This window comes from Lentinula edodes (assembly GCF_021015755.1).
Source record: "Lentinula edodes strain Le(Bin) 0899 ss11 chromosome Unknown C8R40scaffold_4, whole genome shotgun sequence".
In the NCBI taxonomy this organism is placed as follows: Eukaryota; Fungi; Basidiomycota; class Agaricomycetes; order Agaricales; family Omphalotaceae; genus Lentinula; species Lentinula edodes.
The window spans coordinates 165,732-181,499 of NW_025764310.1; the positions used below are offsets into that span (position 1 = coordinate 165,732).

Consider the following 15,768-nt stretch of genomic DNA (forward strand, 5'->3'; position numbering starts at 1 on the left):
AGCCAAGATAAAGATGCTAGATGACATGGACCTACTCTATAAGCTAGTGGAACACCATGTTTTTGTTCAATATACCGAGCCTCAACAATGTGATCAGGTTTTTTCATTGTCCGACGCCATTCTCCTAGGACATGACCACAGATTCTGCATCGATGTTTAGAGCGTACAACATTAGTTTACAGAGCATTGATTTAAGATGTTCGACTTTACATAATTGGTATACTCATTTGACCCCCAGGCTGCCAATCAAACGAAGAACTTGCTTCCCTCGAACTCTCCATCAACAAGATTCCTCCAAGTCCAAGGCATGGACCTCGTATATTGACACGCGGTCCCGAACACCAGGACTGTACAGATATAGTTCGCTGTGGGGTCTTTGCAAGGGAATGCTTGCGGTGAGTACGGCTCGACTGTGACCTCGGGTGGAAATGTTCGATAGTTGAGTGTAGCGTGCATCTGTTGAGAGGAGCGAGTTTCGGGATGATTCTGTAGGTATTCCGCCAACTTTTCGATTACAAGTTTAGTATTCATGACTTGGATAATCTTCATAGTGAATGCAGCATACGCCTTGTCGAGGCTTGGAATTGGACCAGGAAAGCCATCTTGATACGCATAGTACATGGGATGAGATTCGCGATTCATCATCACGGAAGTTAAACCTAATCACCTTGTCGTTCTGAACAAATTTTCTTGCACATGTCTCTATGCCCGGATTTCCAATCTGAGCGTTGACAACCTTTTGAACAATACGAAGGTACACGGCAAGATGAACATGCTTTAGGGGTTTTGACCGAAAGGGCACGACACTGTTACACCAAAAATGCTCGGTTTGAACAATTCGAGTGTTAAACAACATTGAAACTCTTACCTGCTTATATGCACAAGCCGATGCCGAATGCGGTCTTTTGGGGTCCCAGAAGGTATCGGAGAGCCCTCTGGTTGTCCTTTCATTTGCCTCGACAGCAAGCACACACCACATCTCATGCGCCTTCGGAGCCCAAGCAGCCCAAAGCCCTTCGTCTTCTTCAATCATATTTAGATCGTCGACACGATCCACTTCTTTCTCGATGTGGGTCTCTACGGATAGATAGCATTTTGTGTAGCACCACAAGATCTGGAGAATAAGGATGAGGGGTTCCTCCAAGATGCTACCGATTTTTGGAGAGAAAGAATCGCACTTCTTGATCAAGGAGAAGCATAGAACAAACGAAAGGAGGATATCTTCTTCCAACGCCTTGTTAACCCAATGGTGGCTTTCTTGAAAACAGACGCAGAAGTAGAGCAGGCATTCGCGAAGGGCAAAAATTCTTGCTTTAAAGGCGAAAAGGTCCGACGCAAACCGTTGGGTTTGGGACGTCAAGAACGCCGTGACGCGACTAATGACGGCGATAGACCCGTTCTTCAAAGAGGCGCGATAGACATCGTTGTCGTAGGCTGCGAGTCGCTCGAAGATAAACATAACGAATTCGAGGATGGACGGATCGAAGTTCTCCGTGGGAGTGCTCCTGGCATATGCGACCTCGTGCATCGCGCGAACAAGACACAGAGCAGTGACGTGTCGTGCGCTGTCGGTAGGGGGAGATATAGAGATGAAGCTTTTGAGAAGATTCTCAGCTTCGACATCGTTCTCCGTCTCGATGAGATCGAGATATAGCCGATTTGTCACACGGCCAATTCGAGTGAACGCCTCCATAGTCGACAGGAGAGACTCGGAAGAGGGATTCTGGGGAGTGGCCACTGGAACGATCGTGGCAAGACACGCATGAGCGAGATGCGATAAAAAGTCCGGCGTAGTAGCCAGTAGGGGCGAGATGTCCCCGCTCTCACTCACAGGCACCATCATCAGCATGGTGTCGATGTAAGTCCAGACAGGGAGCACTGTATCGTCCAGATGATTCTGAAAGGAGATCGAAGCAATTCTTTCATCGTCAAGCTTGACGGCCAACTTAATCTTCGTCAGGATGCCGACTACTTCAGGCCAAAAACTTCTCCAGACGTCCAAAGCATTTGTGGGAGACATCGCGATAGATCGTTCAAGCTCGACTAGGGAGCGGCCGCGAATGCCACTCAGGATTGTCTTTTCGTCTTCTGTTAGAAAGAACAAAGGCTCGAGCAACGAGTCGTTCTTAGATGAGGGTCAGCGAAATGCAAGGAAAGACGAGCACAGCATACCTGCGACATGATGAGAAATATTGAATCTAACGGGCAGATGATACTGGTGTAAGAAGGGTTGTAAGAACAAAGAACAAAGGAAACAGAATAAATACTTACTGGTGTATTTGTAGCTGATTGTCATGTCATGCACCGTGACGCCACTACGCGCGACCATTAATTTTGAAAGTGAAATAGAGCTAAGAAAAGAAATCTCACAGGTGGAAGATGTAGATTCAGGCAGTTGATATCCTGATGACGCCTAAATGAATGAAACGGCGAGCGCACATGAAGATTCCGTTCCTGCCCTACCGACATTAACGAAGATATTCGTTGAATTGGTGGATCTGGCCATTTATTTACCTGGTTTTTTGGGGCAGACACAGGTAGATCTACTATGCCTCTCTGGACCACACCGCGATAGTATTCTGACTGAGGTGCTCCATTGTTGATTAGCGAGGAGATCCAGTTGCATTGGAGGTGGTAGTTGACTTTTGACGAACCGAAGAAGAGGGAATGGACGAACTTGCACGAAGATTTTTGTGACAAACTGTGGTCTGCGGTAGATGTGAATGAGATCCAAAAACAAACGGCAGAGGTTCACGGTCATGATATATGTAACATAGACTCGGAGGGTCTTATGCATATGCCGAGCCGGACGACGTTCGTCCCATACGCGTGGCAGACTACCCAAAGCTGGGTTTGGTGAATCCGCTGGTCTCTACGGTTTAAGGAAAAGGAACTGCTAAGATGTAACTGCGATGCCGGATAAATGTGAATGAATTGTTGTGTGGATGAAGGAGCTAGGAGAGAGCTGATATCTGAGAGCGACTGGATATAAAGAGAAGGCATCCCGATGACAGCTACCGAGTGACCAATATCGTAGCTTTCCAAATTGCAGCACAAATCCTAGACGATAAGTGACTCTGCGAGCGACTCTTTCTTTTTCATCCTTATTATAACTCTGATCCTAAACTCGAATCTTCGACCTGAGTGTCAAGCGGCGTCGAAAGGTCCGAGTTCTGTCATTAACTTGAGACGATCATACTGCACATGAAGTTGGACAGTCCTCGAAGGATTTCGAAAGTTACACTACGCAACAGTCAATGTCAAGGATACACAGGTCCAGAGAGCAGAAGCCCACCGCGACTGTACGCACAGAATGTACGGCATGATCATCTCCTATTATCCCCTCACCCGAGTGCATAGTGCGGTCTGGGCGCGGATTATCGCTTCCAGGACAGATCTTATTGTGCGAAAACATTATCCGGGGGAGCTCATTATTCCCAATATACTGTACACTATAACCTCCAACGTTTTTCCCGAGTTTCCCGAGTGTTTCGAATGACTTTGGGTGATGTAGGACATGGAGACGAACGGATCGTGAGGATGAGCTTGAGGCCTGACAAATTCACGCATTCTCCCACGCCGGTCAAAGCTATGGTCGCACGCATCCTCCGACGGTCCTATACTCTTATATTATTGTACATATATCGTTCCAAGTCTGTTATTTCACCGCCTCAAGCAGGCTCTGCCGAATATTCCTCTCATCTCCAGTTTAGTGGAGGTGTCCATATCTTAATCGATAGCACCCAACTGTTCAAGTCTTTTCAATGTCTCTCGTTGTCATCCCGGGTTCAGGGGAAAGGGAAAAAATACGTATGTAATTCCCAGCCGTGAGGCGGATCCAAATTGGTGTTGAACGAAATTTTAGCATAGCCTTGACCGACCTTTACATAGCCCTGGTAGTGTATAAAAGACTTGGTAATTTCGACGTTAACAGCGTCCATTTCGCTGGTCGGTAGGTCCTTCCCCCAATTCCTTTTTGTGCGTTTGGATGTGTTTCTCGTGCTCTGGCCCATCTTGGCCTTTACTCGCTCTTGCGAGTTCTCCGCGCACTCACAGAGTCCGATTGATGCTGAAATGCCTGTTCTAGTTCTAGTGACATAACTCGTCGGATTCGCTGGTCGAACCCACCTCCGTCAAAGTATTTCGACGCGTACTAGCCTGAGTGAGTGCGACGTCATTTTCTGGCAGTTACATGGATCCTCATTATCGGTTTTTTTTCTTGATCAGCAAAAATCGTTCAAACGCGAATCTCGTCTGCTCGAATTCCGTTTTCACCCTATAGACGTACCTGTTCCCCGTCGTACCACAACTCTTCGAAAAACTTTCCGGCATTATACAACATGCGACTCATCGTATCATTCCCTATACTTCTTGCCACATGTATCCTTCTTGTTACCTATCCCGTAATGGTGTCCGCCTCGCCTCTAATTATTGGCAGGGCGGGTGCTCCAAAAGGTATCTTGGCGGCATTGATTTCTCCTCCGAAACTTCCTCAAGCTGTCGGTAAGGTTCTCTTCGAGCTCAAGAGACTCTTCCAAGTCTGAGCGATTTATCTTAACAGGCAGAACTTCCTCGGCTAGCTTTTTGTATGCCATTAGTTCGAAGAATGAACCCGCGACAGTAGGTCTGGTTTTTGGACACCAAGGAGTCCAAGGCGTCTCCCTGTTAACCAAACGCAATGGCAAAGTTGCTCTTGAAAAGTTGAATGTGGACTACCCTACACTAAAAATACGGGGTATTGAAATCGACATCTCCGCCGAAGCTCAGAACGAGGTCAAGGCAAAAACCGAGGCCTCAAATATCGACGGTGTTGAGTGGGTCTTGGAAGCACTGGATATCATGAAAAATCGGTACGATAAGGGGTTAACTAAATCACAAAAGAGTGATTTGCTGGTTGATATGCAACGTTGGGCGAAAGAAGTAGAAAAGAAAGTGCAGTAGTGGGAGGTCAAGTTGAGAACGTTGGATGGGGCTTGATATTTGTTGACACAAGGGATATATACATAGCCATGGTTTATCGAATAGCACTGATCTATCCGACAACAGATGTGAGCTCCCGATCTGAACCCTATATCTCTCTTGAGTCTGGTACAAATTGAGTTCGCAAAGGAATCAGACTTCGACTCGGTTGAAGCCAAATTAGCGCCCTACCTTCCCCGCTTCCGTCATCATTTTCTGTACATAAATCATGTCCACTTTTGCGAAATCCTCCTTCGATGCAGCAGTCTACGCTGCATCTAGACCAACATATCCCAAAGCTCTATTTCAATTGATCTTCAATTATCACGAAAAAGGCGCTGCGGCATTCCCTGGAAATTCCTCTGCTTCCACCACGAATCAAGGACCACAATCATCAACGCTTCGCCCTCGATGGAACACCGCTATAGACTTGGGCTGTGGAACGGGCCAGGCGACGACGGAGCTAAGTCCGTTCAAAACAGTAATTGGTGTGGAGCCGAGTAAGGGAATGGTACAGAAGGCAAGGGAACAGATTGAGAAAGCTCTTGGCAGTGGTATGTGCACGTACATTCAGTCTCTCCTTCATATAGTCTCTGATCTTATGTGGCAGAGAAAACATCACAATTCTCCTTCGTTCAATCTTCAGCCGAGAAGCTTGATTTCTTGGAGAATGAGAGTGTTGATTTGGTCATCTCTGGTGAGCATTCTCGTGTACCATAGAGCGTTTATAAAATAAAGCTCGATTCATACAGCACAAGCTGCCCATTGGTTTGATTGGAACAAACAATGGCCGGAAATTGCTCGTGTACTACGTCCCGGCGGAACCGTTGCCTTCTGGGTGTGTCTTCCGATGTCCAATGATTTGTGGTACTCACTCACTCTCACATTCAGACCTACTCGGAATTTCGCCTTCCTAAATACCCTTCTTTAACACCGCTGATTACACACTACCTCCAAGGCAAAAACCCAGACACTTCTTTGGGCCCTTACTGGGAAAGACCTGGCCGAACTATACTTGAACGCCATCTCGTGGATGTACCTGAGCCCAAAAAAGTTCTTGGAGAGTCAGTGACACTGACTGACACCGACCGAGTGTATTTCTCTGGTACATTCCATTCTGTAGTACAGATCGATCTTCTTGGTTGACCCAATTATCATCCTAATTAATGCCAGGTCCATACCATGATACTTCCCCAACCACCTCTCCATCTCCAAACGCACCAATTACTCTCCCGATAATTCTCCGCTCTCAATCAACGTGGAATGGTCTTCTTGGGTATTTTCATACATTCAGCTCGCTACATAACTATCTCGAAAAACATCCCGATGATGCACTGAAACACGGAGGGAAGACGATAGCGGAAAGGACGTGGGCAGAACTTATGGAGGGGGCAGAGAAGGAAGAGAGGGAAAATAAGGAGTTGGAGGAGCAAGCGGGGGAGGTAAGAGTGAGAGGAGAAGATGAGCTGATTGTGGAGTGGCCGGTGGCTATGGTGCTTGCAAAGAAGTTATAGTTTGTTTCATCAGTAAAGTTTTCTACTCAAATAATCCCTCACTCACTACCTATGTATATCAGTCTGCCCTTGCGTGAGAAGCAGCAATAAACACAGCGATGGCTTTTCGGAATCCGGATCCTAGATACGATGCTAAATGTACTGTCCACAAGCTAAAACGTGACGGAAAGCTGCTGAAAGGGAGTAATCACACTATCTACCGGGCAAAAGACAAGGAAGTGCAATTGCGTGACTTCACCGTCTATACTCAGAGAGAAGCAATTGTGGAACGTCAACAGAACTTGGAACAAAAGTGACTTGTTTGATCCCTGCCCGGATTGAACGGACGACCTTGAGGACTGGAATCTCACGCTCTACCGCTGAGCTAAGGGATCTTTTCCCAATTATGATCAACGTTGTAAACAAGCTCATTGTTGAAGACGAGGGAGTCCCGCAGGAAAGAATAGCTTGAATACAACGAATACTCAAGTGCTTCCCATAGAGAAAATGTATATTGGTAGACTAAGGGAGAGCGCGGGACAAAAACTGTGAACAGGTTTTTGTTATCAGGCTCCCAAAAAGTGCTATCCTCGCTATCATCTTCCTCTGTCACTGGTTTCATCTTGCTTGTTGGAGCCTGTTTCCATGGAATACAGCGATTGAATCAGGTTGTAGGTACGAATGACCACAGTCCACGTTCCACGTGTATCTTTGGGTAATGTAGAGCCGCCGTGTTCGAGAAGGTATCTTTCAATGGCAGAGGGGACGAGCGGCGAAGGTGGGCGAAGAGAAAGGAGGAAGTCTATCCATAGCAAAGACTGTAGCATTGTAAAACTTCATCTACGGATGTGCCAAAACACATACAATAATTCGAGAAAATAAAACTTGTCTTTGGTGAGGAAACAGCTTATTTACTATTTTCAAACTCGAGTGGATGTCACACACCTGCTGGTCTATCACCTCGTTGCTGACCCGTAATTCCGCACCGGCAGCACCATCCCCCCAGCCGACCTTGGCCCTCCAAGCCCAAATCGACTTTTCCATCCCATACCCACACTCAACGGGATATATTCATCCACCAGCTCCTCAGATTCCGCAGGATCCTCAGCATTAACCATAAAATCTACAGCTGCTTCAAACTCCCCCGGTCTTGACTCCCCTGACTCTATATCAGGTAGTACCCCCATATCCTCTTGCGCCCATTGTACTAATCGGCCTTCACCTACGCGGAAAGAATTTGAACTCGAAGGGCTTGAAAGACTCGAAGGAATGAGAGGACTGAGAGGACTAGGGGAAGGACCAGGACCTCCTCGCCGTCGGCGACGGCGGTTACGATGAAATTTGGAATTGAAAGGTCCGAAGATGGTAGCTGATAGTATTAGTTTCTGTCCACTTATTCCGGGGAAATGTGCGCTGAGCCGGTTTCCCAGCACGGCGAGACGATGGAAGAGAAAAACGAGGGAGTTGGGGAGACGATCGGAGATGTGGGAGATGGTTGGTCTGACGTGTTTATTTATTACATGGGATGGAGGGTGGTGGGTGATGAGGAAGTAGATTGAAAATAGGCATAAGCTGTATATATAAATACGCAGTGGAAGAAAACGGTATAAAAGATTTTAGGAGCACAGGACACAGCATGTATGAATAAAAGCGACTGACCCCACTCCTAGTATGAGGAAAGCCACAGTGACCCTTGATGGATGAGGTAGGGTGGCACCGGGGTCTGTTAGGTTAGAGTCTGGATTTTCAGTATGAGTGTCGCTATCGGTATTCGAGTCATTCGATGGAGACGCTATTAATGAAGCTAGCATAGTTTGCGTAGGATACATTTGTCGAACATTTGTGCTTGGGAAGGGTGTGGATATCATGTGTTTAACGGACGACGCTTCGGGTTCAGCGATTAGGCGGGTTGTCGAAGATCCGCAGAGCTGTATTATCATCGACCCCACAAAAAAGGATAACGCTGGTAACTTTCGGAACCTCCAACAGGATAGAAAGTATAGAAGTGGAAGCAGTGGAGTGCGCGTCGAGAACATGGGAGTTCGGGAGGAGTACTTGATGGGTCAATATTTCCTATATGTAATGTTTTTTTTTTGTTTTCGAGTGAACGCCTCGAGGAAGGTCGCCTGATAGGTACTATATATGTCATTGCATAGTAGTACGTCAATCGTCATTCATCAGGAAGCCCTGGTTATATACCGCCTATACTTGTTATCTATCAGTTTGCCCGAAATGGCAAAGTTGCTCCACCACACCCGGCCCGATGGTTTGGACCAAGCTTCGGGCTGCTTCGGGACATGCACACACGTTTGGGAGTCTGGGTATTAGAGAAGAGGAAAGCACTGAAAAAGCACTGAAGAAGAGAAAGAAAAGAGATTCATGAGAATCATGTCGGTGCATAGTGTATGGTGTCATGCTTATCGAGTGTAGGCGCAAACGCACAATGATTTAGGAGAAAGAGTAATTTCACTTCATTTTATTGCAAAACTATCAGAATAGGGCGAATACGATTGAATGTCCCAGCGTCAGAGTCGCCTTCATAGTCTTTGACAAAAGTTGCAAGCTTCAGCCTGGAGTTTGAGCACTACTATTTACCGATAAAAATATTACGAAGAGAACGGAGATCGCCGAACACGATAAAAAGGCAACTTGAAAACGCACCTATGGCTACATGAGCGTCCTCATTCGGAAGGACACGCCATTCTCATTCCTGCATCTTTCTCCTTTGAATTCATCCTGTGACATGACGGGTCCACTTTGAGCATCAACACCTCGAACGATGAGAGTCTCGATTTCGACAGATTTTGCGGTAGCGTAGACACAAATAGGTAGCGCTAAACATTCAAACTGTACCCCCAAGTGGGTGCATGTTGTCGCTGGTTTGGATTCAGTTGGGCGGGACCGTTGGTTAATTTTGCAGTTCCTCGAACCGAAGCTGTTTGCGGTTTGTGGGGCAACTACGCGTCGAAGCGACGGGTCACAATCTTGCCTCATTCCAGGAAGCCTGTGAAGAGCAATAATGTTTGCATTTATATTGTGGAAAAGCATATCAAGTTCGAAAAGGGACGTACGCTATGCTGAAATCAATCAAGATTCGGTAGTGAGGTTATAGCTGGTTATGGTGATGATTTGGTATCATAAAACGCAGCATATGATCTTGGGCTTTGATATTCATCGAAGGAACCCTCGAAAACTCTCGTCGAATACGTTTACAAGTCAGCTGCTAGAGAGAACAGAGTAAATGGCCAGTGGACGCGTATTCGAGTGATGACAGAAATTCGAAAGGACATGTCACGTTTGTTGACCGAAATGTCACGATTGGAGTGACTAATTTGCTTGTCAACCTCTCTCTTGAACACATTATCCTCACATTTTCCATTTCCGTCCTTCAGAATTTCTTTCTTGTATTCGTTTCATGACTATAAAGCTCGAATAATTGCCCTACGAAACGTGCGATTTCTCTATGCGTTCAATAAGCACTGCTCTAATTTCATTCGGACCTGCAGATTACTTGTATCACTGACAGGAGACCAAGAGAGAGATAGGGCAAGTCGAAGTTTTATTCTTGGTCCGCTTCTTCCCTCTGAGCTTAATTCTCTTTGCGTCTAGATACTAACTGTAGGCACACCGGTGGCTTCATGGCAAATTTAACCGTATTGATTTATCGCTAATATAGATTACCTGCGGAAAGCAGCAGAGAAAGCTGGTGAGGCTGCTGTTCTAGTGCACAGACAAGTGTTTAAGAATCTTATCGATGCACAGTGGATAACGAACCAACGAACGAGCTTCCGCCAAGCTCATTACGTCCACATTTTACCCAATCGCCATCTTAGGTCAGTTTTCCATTTTTGAAAGTCTTCTACTTCCACTACAATGTCTTGTTTTTGTTTTCAGACGATGTCCAGCAAGCACTCGCGTCACACTCCTTCACCAGCTCCCAGTTCCAAGCTTCCAAAGTTTTTGCAGAAGTCCCGGGACAGATCCAAATCCGTCAATGAAGGCGTGCTTAGCTCGCCTGAGCTTCCTTCTACTCCCTCTCCATCATCTTCTGCCAGACCCTCCCGAAAAAACACTAGGATCCCAGAGGAGTTCGGCGAGGAAACACCAGTCATCGTAGAACCCGTCTCAATTCCGTCCCCACGTCAACGCAATCGCCCTGACCGCCCACCGAGCTTAGAAACCTCCCACAGCACTTCCCCCTCCGCTCGCATGGGCGACCTACCAACCCGTCTTTCCGGCTGGTTTTCGCATACTTTTTCCACTTCCTCAACAGATCTCTCCCTTCCCACCATCCTTGCACAGTCCAATACTGTTTCCACGGGTTCGACTTCGTCTCCGAGAGCCAGAATGACCGGGGCTTCTGCCTTGCTTACTGCGGCAAAGCATGGTAAAGGTCATCTCGACAAGGCGATGCGGTATTTACTCGACAGTGATGCAACGCCTGACAAATGCACCGATGTTATCTGGATCTTAGGTGTGCAGCATCCTGGGTATGAGCCACCCCTGGTGCAATCGCAGCCTCCTCCATCTTCGTTCACCAGTGGTACCTTGGGACGCAGGGGTTCGGTCGCGTCGACGACTGCTTCGGATCAGTCGCACGGACACAAACGTTCGCGTTCGCGTGGTCAGCACGCACATTCTTCGTCAATCACGCATTCCGGCTCGCAATTCCTATCTCAATCTCAGCCTCCGTCATCCTCGCCTTCCCAATCACTCTCTTCCTCCGTCTCTTCTGCTACAGCAACACCGTCTGCATCCGTGTATAATCCTGCCTTATCCACATCCTCCACCCAGAGCGCTACCTCCAAGGATCTGAAACCCGGGGCCAATTGGCCCCCGGATTTTTATGCAGATTTCACTTCACGGATATGGCTGACATATCGGTCGCATTTTCCTCCCATACGCGATAGTAACTTGCAAGAGCTTACTCCGCCTGCATGCGAGCCCATCATGGCCCCGGCAATAATTCCTACTCCCGCTTCCCCTTCGACACTTTCCACTACATCCAATGTCTCCCGGCATACTTCCTCGCGTTATACTGACTCTTATAAATCCGATTCATCTCTCAGCACTAGTCTCAGCAACAATAGCCACACCAAGGGACCGTCGAGTCCTACGTCCACCATGACAAATCGAAGCAAATGGAACTGGACTGTAGGAGGACTAGGTGGAGAGAAAGGGTGGACGAGTGATTCCGGGTGGGGGTGTATGTTACGAACCGGTCAAAGTTTGCTGGCGAATTCATTGCTGTTCATGCATTTAGGCAGGGACTGGAGGATCCCTCCGTCTCCGGAAATGACAAGAGAATATGCTATGTATGTGCAGATCGTCACTTGGTTCTTAGACACACCTTCGGAGTTGGCACCATTTAGTGTTCACCGGATGGCGTTGGCGGGAAAGGATTTAGGCAAGGATGTGGGGATGTGGTTCGGGCCGAGTACAGCTGCAGGGGCTATCAGGTGAGTAAATCGATACCCACTGATGCGATAAACTCACTTTCTTTCAGGTCTCTTGTTCATGCATATTCAGATGCAGGATTGGGTGTGGCTGTTGCCACGGACGGATTGTTGACGCAGACAGATGTCTATGCGGCTTCTCATGGTACCGCCTCAACTTCTTATCCACGACGAGGTGGGCCTCTTCAGATTCCTCGTGATCGTTCTGTTGTTGATATCCTCATGAACAGGAAAAGGTGCCGCTCACACGTCTTGGGGTGATAGGCCGGTGTTAGTACTTTTCGGAATTAGGCTTGGCTTGGATGGTGTGAACCCGATATACTATGACACGATCAAGGTCGGCCCCTTCGTTTCTTTCAGATCTGGCTTCTTGAATCTCATTGCTGTCTGCTACAGATGCTTTACACCTTCCCTCAATCGGTGGGAATTGCCGGTGGAAGACCGAGTTCGTCATATTACTTTGTCGGCTCACAGACAGACAATTTGTTCTACCTCGATCCTCACCATGCCAGACCTGCTGTTCCCTTGCGTCCGCCTCCGACTGTTGCTCTCACAGGTCCAAGTTCTGCGTTTTCTGCTGTCCATGTCTCTCGGCCTAGCGGCTCCTCTTCAGGTTATGGTACCACTGAAGATGCTGGGGACGAACGCGAGGTGGACAAGGAAAAGATCAAGAAGGTTTCAACAAAGAAGTCACATAAACACTCGACGCGATCATCTAGTGGTGGTAGTTCTGGGAGTAGTGGTGGAAGTTATCAAGGGCTGCAAGCAATGTCTGGATCGCCTTCATCTACTCGTACTGGCTCATCTTTCCATACTCCATTGGCGCCTTCGCCGTTGCAGCAGCAGTATTCTCGCTCTCCTCCAGTTGCAGGGAATAATGGTGCAAGTCCTCCTCATGCAGGTTCTACCTCGTCCTCATCTCAATCAAGAACAGAGTCTCCGGCTTCCGGTAACAGTGGAGACATGGACTACAGCGAACTGATGGGACCAAGTGCGCCTGAACATGATTTGACTCCATTGGAAGAACATTATGCTACAGCGTATAGCGCCGCCGAGTTGAAAACCTTCCATTGTGATCGGGTGCGCAAGATGCCGTTGAGCGGATTGGATCCTAGTATGCTTATTGGCTTCCTATGTCGGGATGAGAAGGATTGGGTCGATTTTCGGAGACGAGTGGTGCAGGTGGGTTTTGTCACTTTGATCACATCGTAAAATCGCTGAGTTCTTCCCTTATTTAGCTCCCTAAAACAATATTTTCTATTCAGGATGAGGCTCCTTCATGGGCTGCTGACTCGGCTGACAACATGGGTTTAGAGTCTATGTCAGATCCTGACGAGGTCGACACCATGGAGTTGGAGGATGAAGATGAACCTAGTTTGGATGTCAGTATCCAGTCTCGGTCCAGATCAGCTTCGTTGTCGTTATCGAGTGTTAGTCAACACGGGTCCGCAGGCGGTGCGAGAAGTGATAGGAGTAAAAGTGAAGAAATAGATACGGAAGAGGATCCCGTTGATCCTATCACTCCGGGACCGTCAGCTACACGCTTTGATTCTTCTGTCGTACATGTCCCTCTACCCGGTGATGGCCACGAGAAGGAGACCAACTTTGATGAAGCAAGTGATGACATTGAGGATGACTGGGTGGAACCGTCTATTCCATCAACTCCCGTACACTCTTCTCATGGCGCTCAATCATCGACGGATGATTCCGCGGGCGCGGTCATTGCTCCTGCGATGAAGAAGACAAGGTCCACGAGCAGCGGTGCGTCCAAGAAGAAGAAGCCAAAGAAGCAAATCCCAGTCCCTGTACCCAAGGTCAAATTGCCATCTACCCGGGAGTCGTTCCCGTTCCCTGTTGCTACGGAGGACGTGTCGGCAGAGGGACCTATTTCGGTTTCGTACTCTTCTTCCTCGTCGATGTCGGGTGCTGGTGATGATTCTGTGGGAGTGGGTGCTTTAATAAGAGAGAAACGGATGAATAACGCACGAGCACGAGATGGAGGACGAACGCAGAGCGGTGGAGTCAAAGGGGTTTTGACTGATGATTGGATAGATGGACATTGAAACGGTAGGAAGATAGAAAGGCACTCCTGGAGCAGGAGGAAGTTTATGTTTGGGATATGGAACTTATGGAAGGAAAGGTATAGGAAGTGTCTCTCGGAGCAGTGAGTACACGAACGGGTGGTCATTTTTTGCATGCGCTGCAATCGTGCTTTGGATGATTGATAAATTTTTTCTTTAACTCAAGTATGTCTATCTGTGACACAAGCAGGGCACAGAAGGTAGCTTTGTTTATAGGTCCCTTTTTTCTAACATTTATCCTACCTCAATCCTCAACTCACCTTTACAAACTGTTATGTCCATCGTTGAACTTTATGTACTCGAACATATGTGTATGAACTTATATACCTCTTTATTAGCTAGCAGACCCAGTGCGTCTTGTCGTACATACAGGTTATCAGTAACTATTATGAAGCTCAAATCAATATACCCCCTGCCCTCCGGAGGTGCGATGCTATCAGGGTCTGATGGCCTGCCATTGCAATGATCACATGGAGGACTCAGGACTGACGCCTTCATTCGCGATATCTGCAGCTCTTGAAACTTGCGTTGTCACCATTATCTTTGTATCAATGGCTGAAGTCTCCAATTCTGCTCTTTTTGTGAAAGAAACCCCCTCCGCTCCCGCTGGAAGTACCGCTGAGGTCATTCAGTTGACTAACCTCTTTTACCAGAAGGAACATGATATATACCAGAGGCTTGGAGACCACCCTCGAATCCTGCGGCATCATGGATGGGATGAGCGAGGACTTCTTTTTGACCGCCACCCAGCTGGGGACCTACTCCGCCATCTACTTATACAACGTGACCCTTCACCTTCTTTGGCCCTCCGCCTTAGATGGGCATGCGATATCGCTGAAGGGCTCGCATATATTCACTCCAAAGGCGTGATCTGGGTTGATGTTAATCTCCATAACTCCCTACTCACGCGCGACCAAAGAGTGGTCCTGTGTGATTTTGCTGGGTCATGTATGCTCAATCTACCTGGCGAAGAAAGATTACCCTTCGAATATAACCAATCTCAAATATCGATGGGACCGCTAATGCACATACCCTTGCTTCGCTTACCTCATGCCAGGATTTGGGAAGGTCCAGGAAGTCCTTATCCACACCCGGATTGGAATTTCACCCCGCATATGGACCGGTTTGCGTTTGGAGTAGTTCTCTTCTGCCTGATAACCTTTCATTTTCCACATTCTCCTTTCCTGGTAGTTGTAGACCCAGAAGAAGTCAAACGAATCTATCAACTACACCAGGAAGCATGTTTTGACACGCTTGGGGAGGTGGCTGAATATAAAGACTTCGAGGCCATTATACAAAAATGTTTTCAGGCCCGGTATCATTCGACGGATGATTTGCTTCATGACCTCGAGGTAGCTGTGAGTGGCATGGTGCGTTTTTCACTCGTTTGGAATATTTAACTTAATTATTCACTAATATATATGTCAGCCTGCCAATGCTCCGCTTCTACAAGATGGGGTGAAAGATCCTGTCGTTGTTGAGTTTGATCAGAGAAGTTCTAATCGACGCCTCTTCCCCTTCCCTCACGAAGAAGATTTGGACTATTATGATGCAGTGTAAGTGGATATAGACATTGGTTGCAATCAGGAAGCATTCCGCTAGGATTATCATCATATTGTATGATTGTCTTTGACGGTGAACGCAAGATTAATGTTCACCGTTAAACTGAACGAACTATGGAGTTAAACAATTGATTGCAATTGGGAATATATAGTACCATGTATAATAAAACAACTTTTAGTATTCATCTCGAATCCTTACCTGTTTTCCTGCGCCTAC

At 47.3% G+C, this 15,768-nt stretch overlaps 6 protein-coding genes and 1 non-coding gene across 7 annotated transcripts; 4 read left to right on the forward strand and 3 right to left on the reverse strand.

Moving 5' to 3' along the window:
- Positions 1-412: 412 nt before the first annotated feature.
- Positions 413-2,371, reverse strand: C8R40DRAFT_582983 (uncharacterized protein). Its single transcript, XM_046235519.1, has 4 exons — position 2,371; positions 2,173-2,315; positions 869-2,107; positions 413-806 (listed from the first exon to the last, which is right to left on the reverse strand). The coding sequence occupies exons 2-4, from the start codon at positions 2,179-2,181 to the stop codon at positions 660-662; spliced, it is 1,395 nt and encodes a 464-aa protein (XP_046090290.1). The 5' UTR covers positions 2,182-2,315; position 2,371; the 3' UTR covers positions 413-659.
- A 1,720-nt stretch (positions 2,372-4,091) lies between these two features.
- On the forward strand, positions 4,092-5,094 carry C8R40DRAFT_583735 (uncharacterized protein). Its single transcript, XM_046235524.1, has 3 exons — positions 4,092-4,162; positions 4,228-4,503; positions 4,562-5,094. Exons 2-3 carry the CDS (start codon positions 4,341-4,343, stop codon positions 4,939-4,941), a joined length of 543 nt encoding a protein of 180 aa, XP_046090291.1. The 5' UTR covers positions 4,092-4,162; positions 4,228-4,340; the 3' UTR covers positions 4,942-5,094.
- A 1-nt stretch (position 5,095) lies between these two features.
- Positions 5,096-6,655, forward strand: C8R40DRAFT_583461 (S-adenosyl-L-methionine-dependent methyltransferase). The gene is made up of 5 exons (XM_046235522.1): positions 5,096-5,513; positions 5,570-5,656; positions 5,712-5,797; positions 5,851-6,064; positions 6,133-6,655. The coding sequence occupies exons 1-5, from the start codon at positions 5,189-5,191 to the stop codon at positions 6,471-6,473; spliced, it is 1,053 nt and encodes a 350-aa protein (XP_046090292.1). The 5' UTR covers positions 5,096-5,188; the 3' UTR covers positions 6,474-6,655.
- Positions 6,656-6,775: 120 nt separating this feature from the next.
- On the reverse strand, positions 6,776-6,847 carry C8R40DRAFT_t47. The gene has a single exon. It is a non-coding gene; the product is annotated as a tRNA-Trp (tRNA).
- Positions 6,848-7,213: 366 nt separating this feature from the next.
- Positions 7,214-8,575, reverse strand: C8R40DRAFT_583594 (uncharacterized protein). The gene is made up of 3 exons (XM_046235523.1): positions 8,112-8,575; positions 7,398-8,024; positions 7,214-7,341 (listed from the first exon to the last, which is right to left on the reverse strand). Exons 1-2 carry the CDS (start codon positions 8,486-8,488, stop codon positions 7,409-7,411), a joined length of 993 nt encoding a protein of 330 aa, XP_046090293.1. The 5' UTR covers positions 8,489-8,575; the 3' UTR covers positions 7,214-7,341; positions 7,398-7,408.
- A 1,544-nt stretch (positions 8,576-10,119) lies between these two features.
- C8R40DRAFT_583107 (uncharacterized protein) lies at positions 10,120-14,203 on the forward strand. Its single transcript, XM_046235520.1, has 6 exons — positions 10,120-10,285; positions 10,347-11,911; positions 11,959-12,083; positions 12,139-12,245; positions 12,305-13,090; positions 13,147-14,203. Exons 2-6 carry the CDS (start codon positions 10,350-10,352, stop codon positions 13,969-13,971), a joined length of 3,405 nt encoding a protein of 1,134 aa, XP_046090294.1. The 5' UTR covers positions 10,120-10,285; positions 10,347-10,349; the 3' UTR covers positions 13,972-14,203.
- On the forward strand, positions 14,204-15,667 carry C8R40DRAFT_583108 (kinase-like domain-containing protein). Its single transcript, XM_046235521.1, has 2 exons — positions 14,204-15,359; positions 15,418-15,667. The coding sequence occupies exons 1-2, from the start codon at positions 14,436-14,438 to the stop codon at positions 15,547-15,549; spliced, it is 1,056 nt and encodes a 351-aa protein (XP_046090295.1). The 5' UTR covers positions 14,204-14,435; the 3' UTR covers positions 15,550-15,667.
- The last annotated feature ends 101 nt before the right edge of the window (positions 15,668-15,768 follow it).

Coding starts and splice junctions, on each gene's coding strand:
- C8R40DRAFT_583108 (XM_046235521.1), top strand. CDS start 14,436: ATGGCCTGCCATTGCAATGATCACATGGAGGACTCAGGACTGACGCCT. Junction 15,360..15,417: donor AGGTAGCTGTGAGTGGCATG/GTGCGTTTTTCA, acceptor TATATATGTCAG/CCTGCCAATGCTCCGCTTCT.
- C8R40DRAFT_583461 (XM_046235522.1), top strand. CDS start 5,189: ATGTCCACTTTTGCGAAATCCTCCTTCGATGCAGCAGTCTACGCTGCA. Junction 5,798..5,850: donor GCGGAACCGTTGCCTTCTGG/GTGTGTCTTCCG, acceptor TCTCACATTCAG/ACCTACTCGGAATTTCGCCT. Junction 6,065..6,132: donor CGACCGAGTGTATTTCTCTG/GTACATTCCATT, acceptor AATTAATGCCAG/GTCCATACCATGATACTTCC.
- C8R40DRAFT_583594 (XM_046235523.1), bottom strand. CDS start 8,488: ATGTTCTCGACGCGCACTCCACTGCTTCCACTTCTATACTTTCTATCC. Junction 8,025..8,111: donor TTCCTCATACTAGGAGTGGG/GTCAGTCGCTTT, acceptor TTATATATACAG/CTTATGCCTATTTTCAATCT.
- C8R40DRAFT_583107 (XM_046235520.1), top strand. CDS start 10,350: ATGTCCAGCAAGCACTCGCGTCACACTCCTTCACCAGCTCCCAGTTCC. Junction 12,084..12,138: donor AACTTCTTATCCACGACGAG/GTGGGCCTCTTC, acceptor CCTCATGAACAG/GAAAAGGTGCCGCTCACACG. Junction 12,246..12,304: donor TATACTATGACACGATCAAG/GTCGGCCCCTTC, acceptor TGTCTGCTACAG/ATGCTTTACACCTTCCCTCA.
- C8R40DRAFT_583735 (XM_046235524.1), top strand. CDS start 4,341: ATGCGACTCATCGTATCATTCCCTATACTTCTTGCCACATGTATCCTT. Junction 4,504..4,561: donor GAAACTTCCTCAAGCTGTCG/GTAAGGTTCTCT, acceptor TTATCTTAACAG/GCAGAACTTCCTCGGCTAGC.
- C8R40DRAFT_582983 (XM_046235519.1), bottom strand. Junction 807..868: donor CGGCTTGTGCATATAAGCAG/GTAAGAGTTTCA, acceptor TTGGTGTAACAG/TGTCGTGCCCTTTCGGTCAA.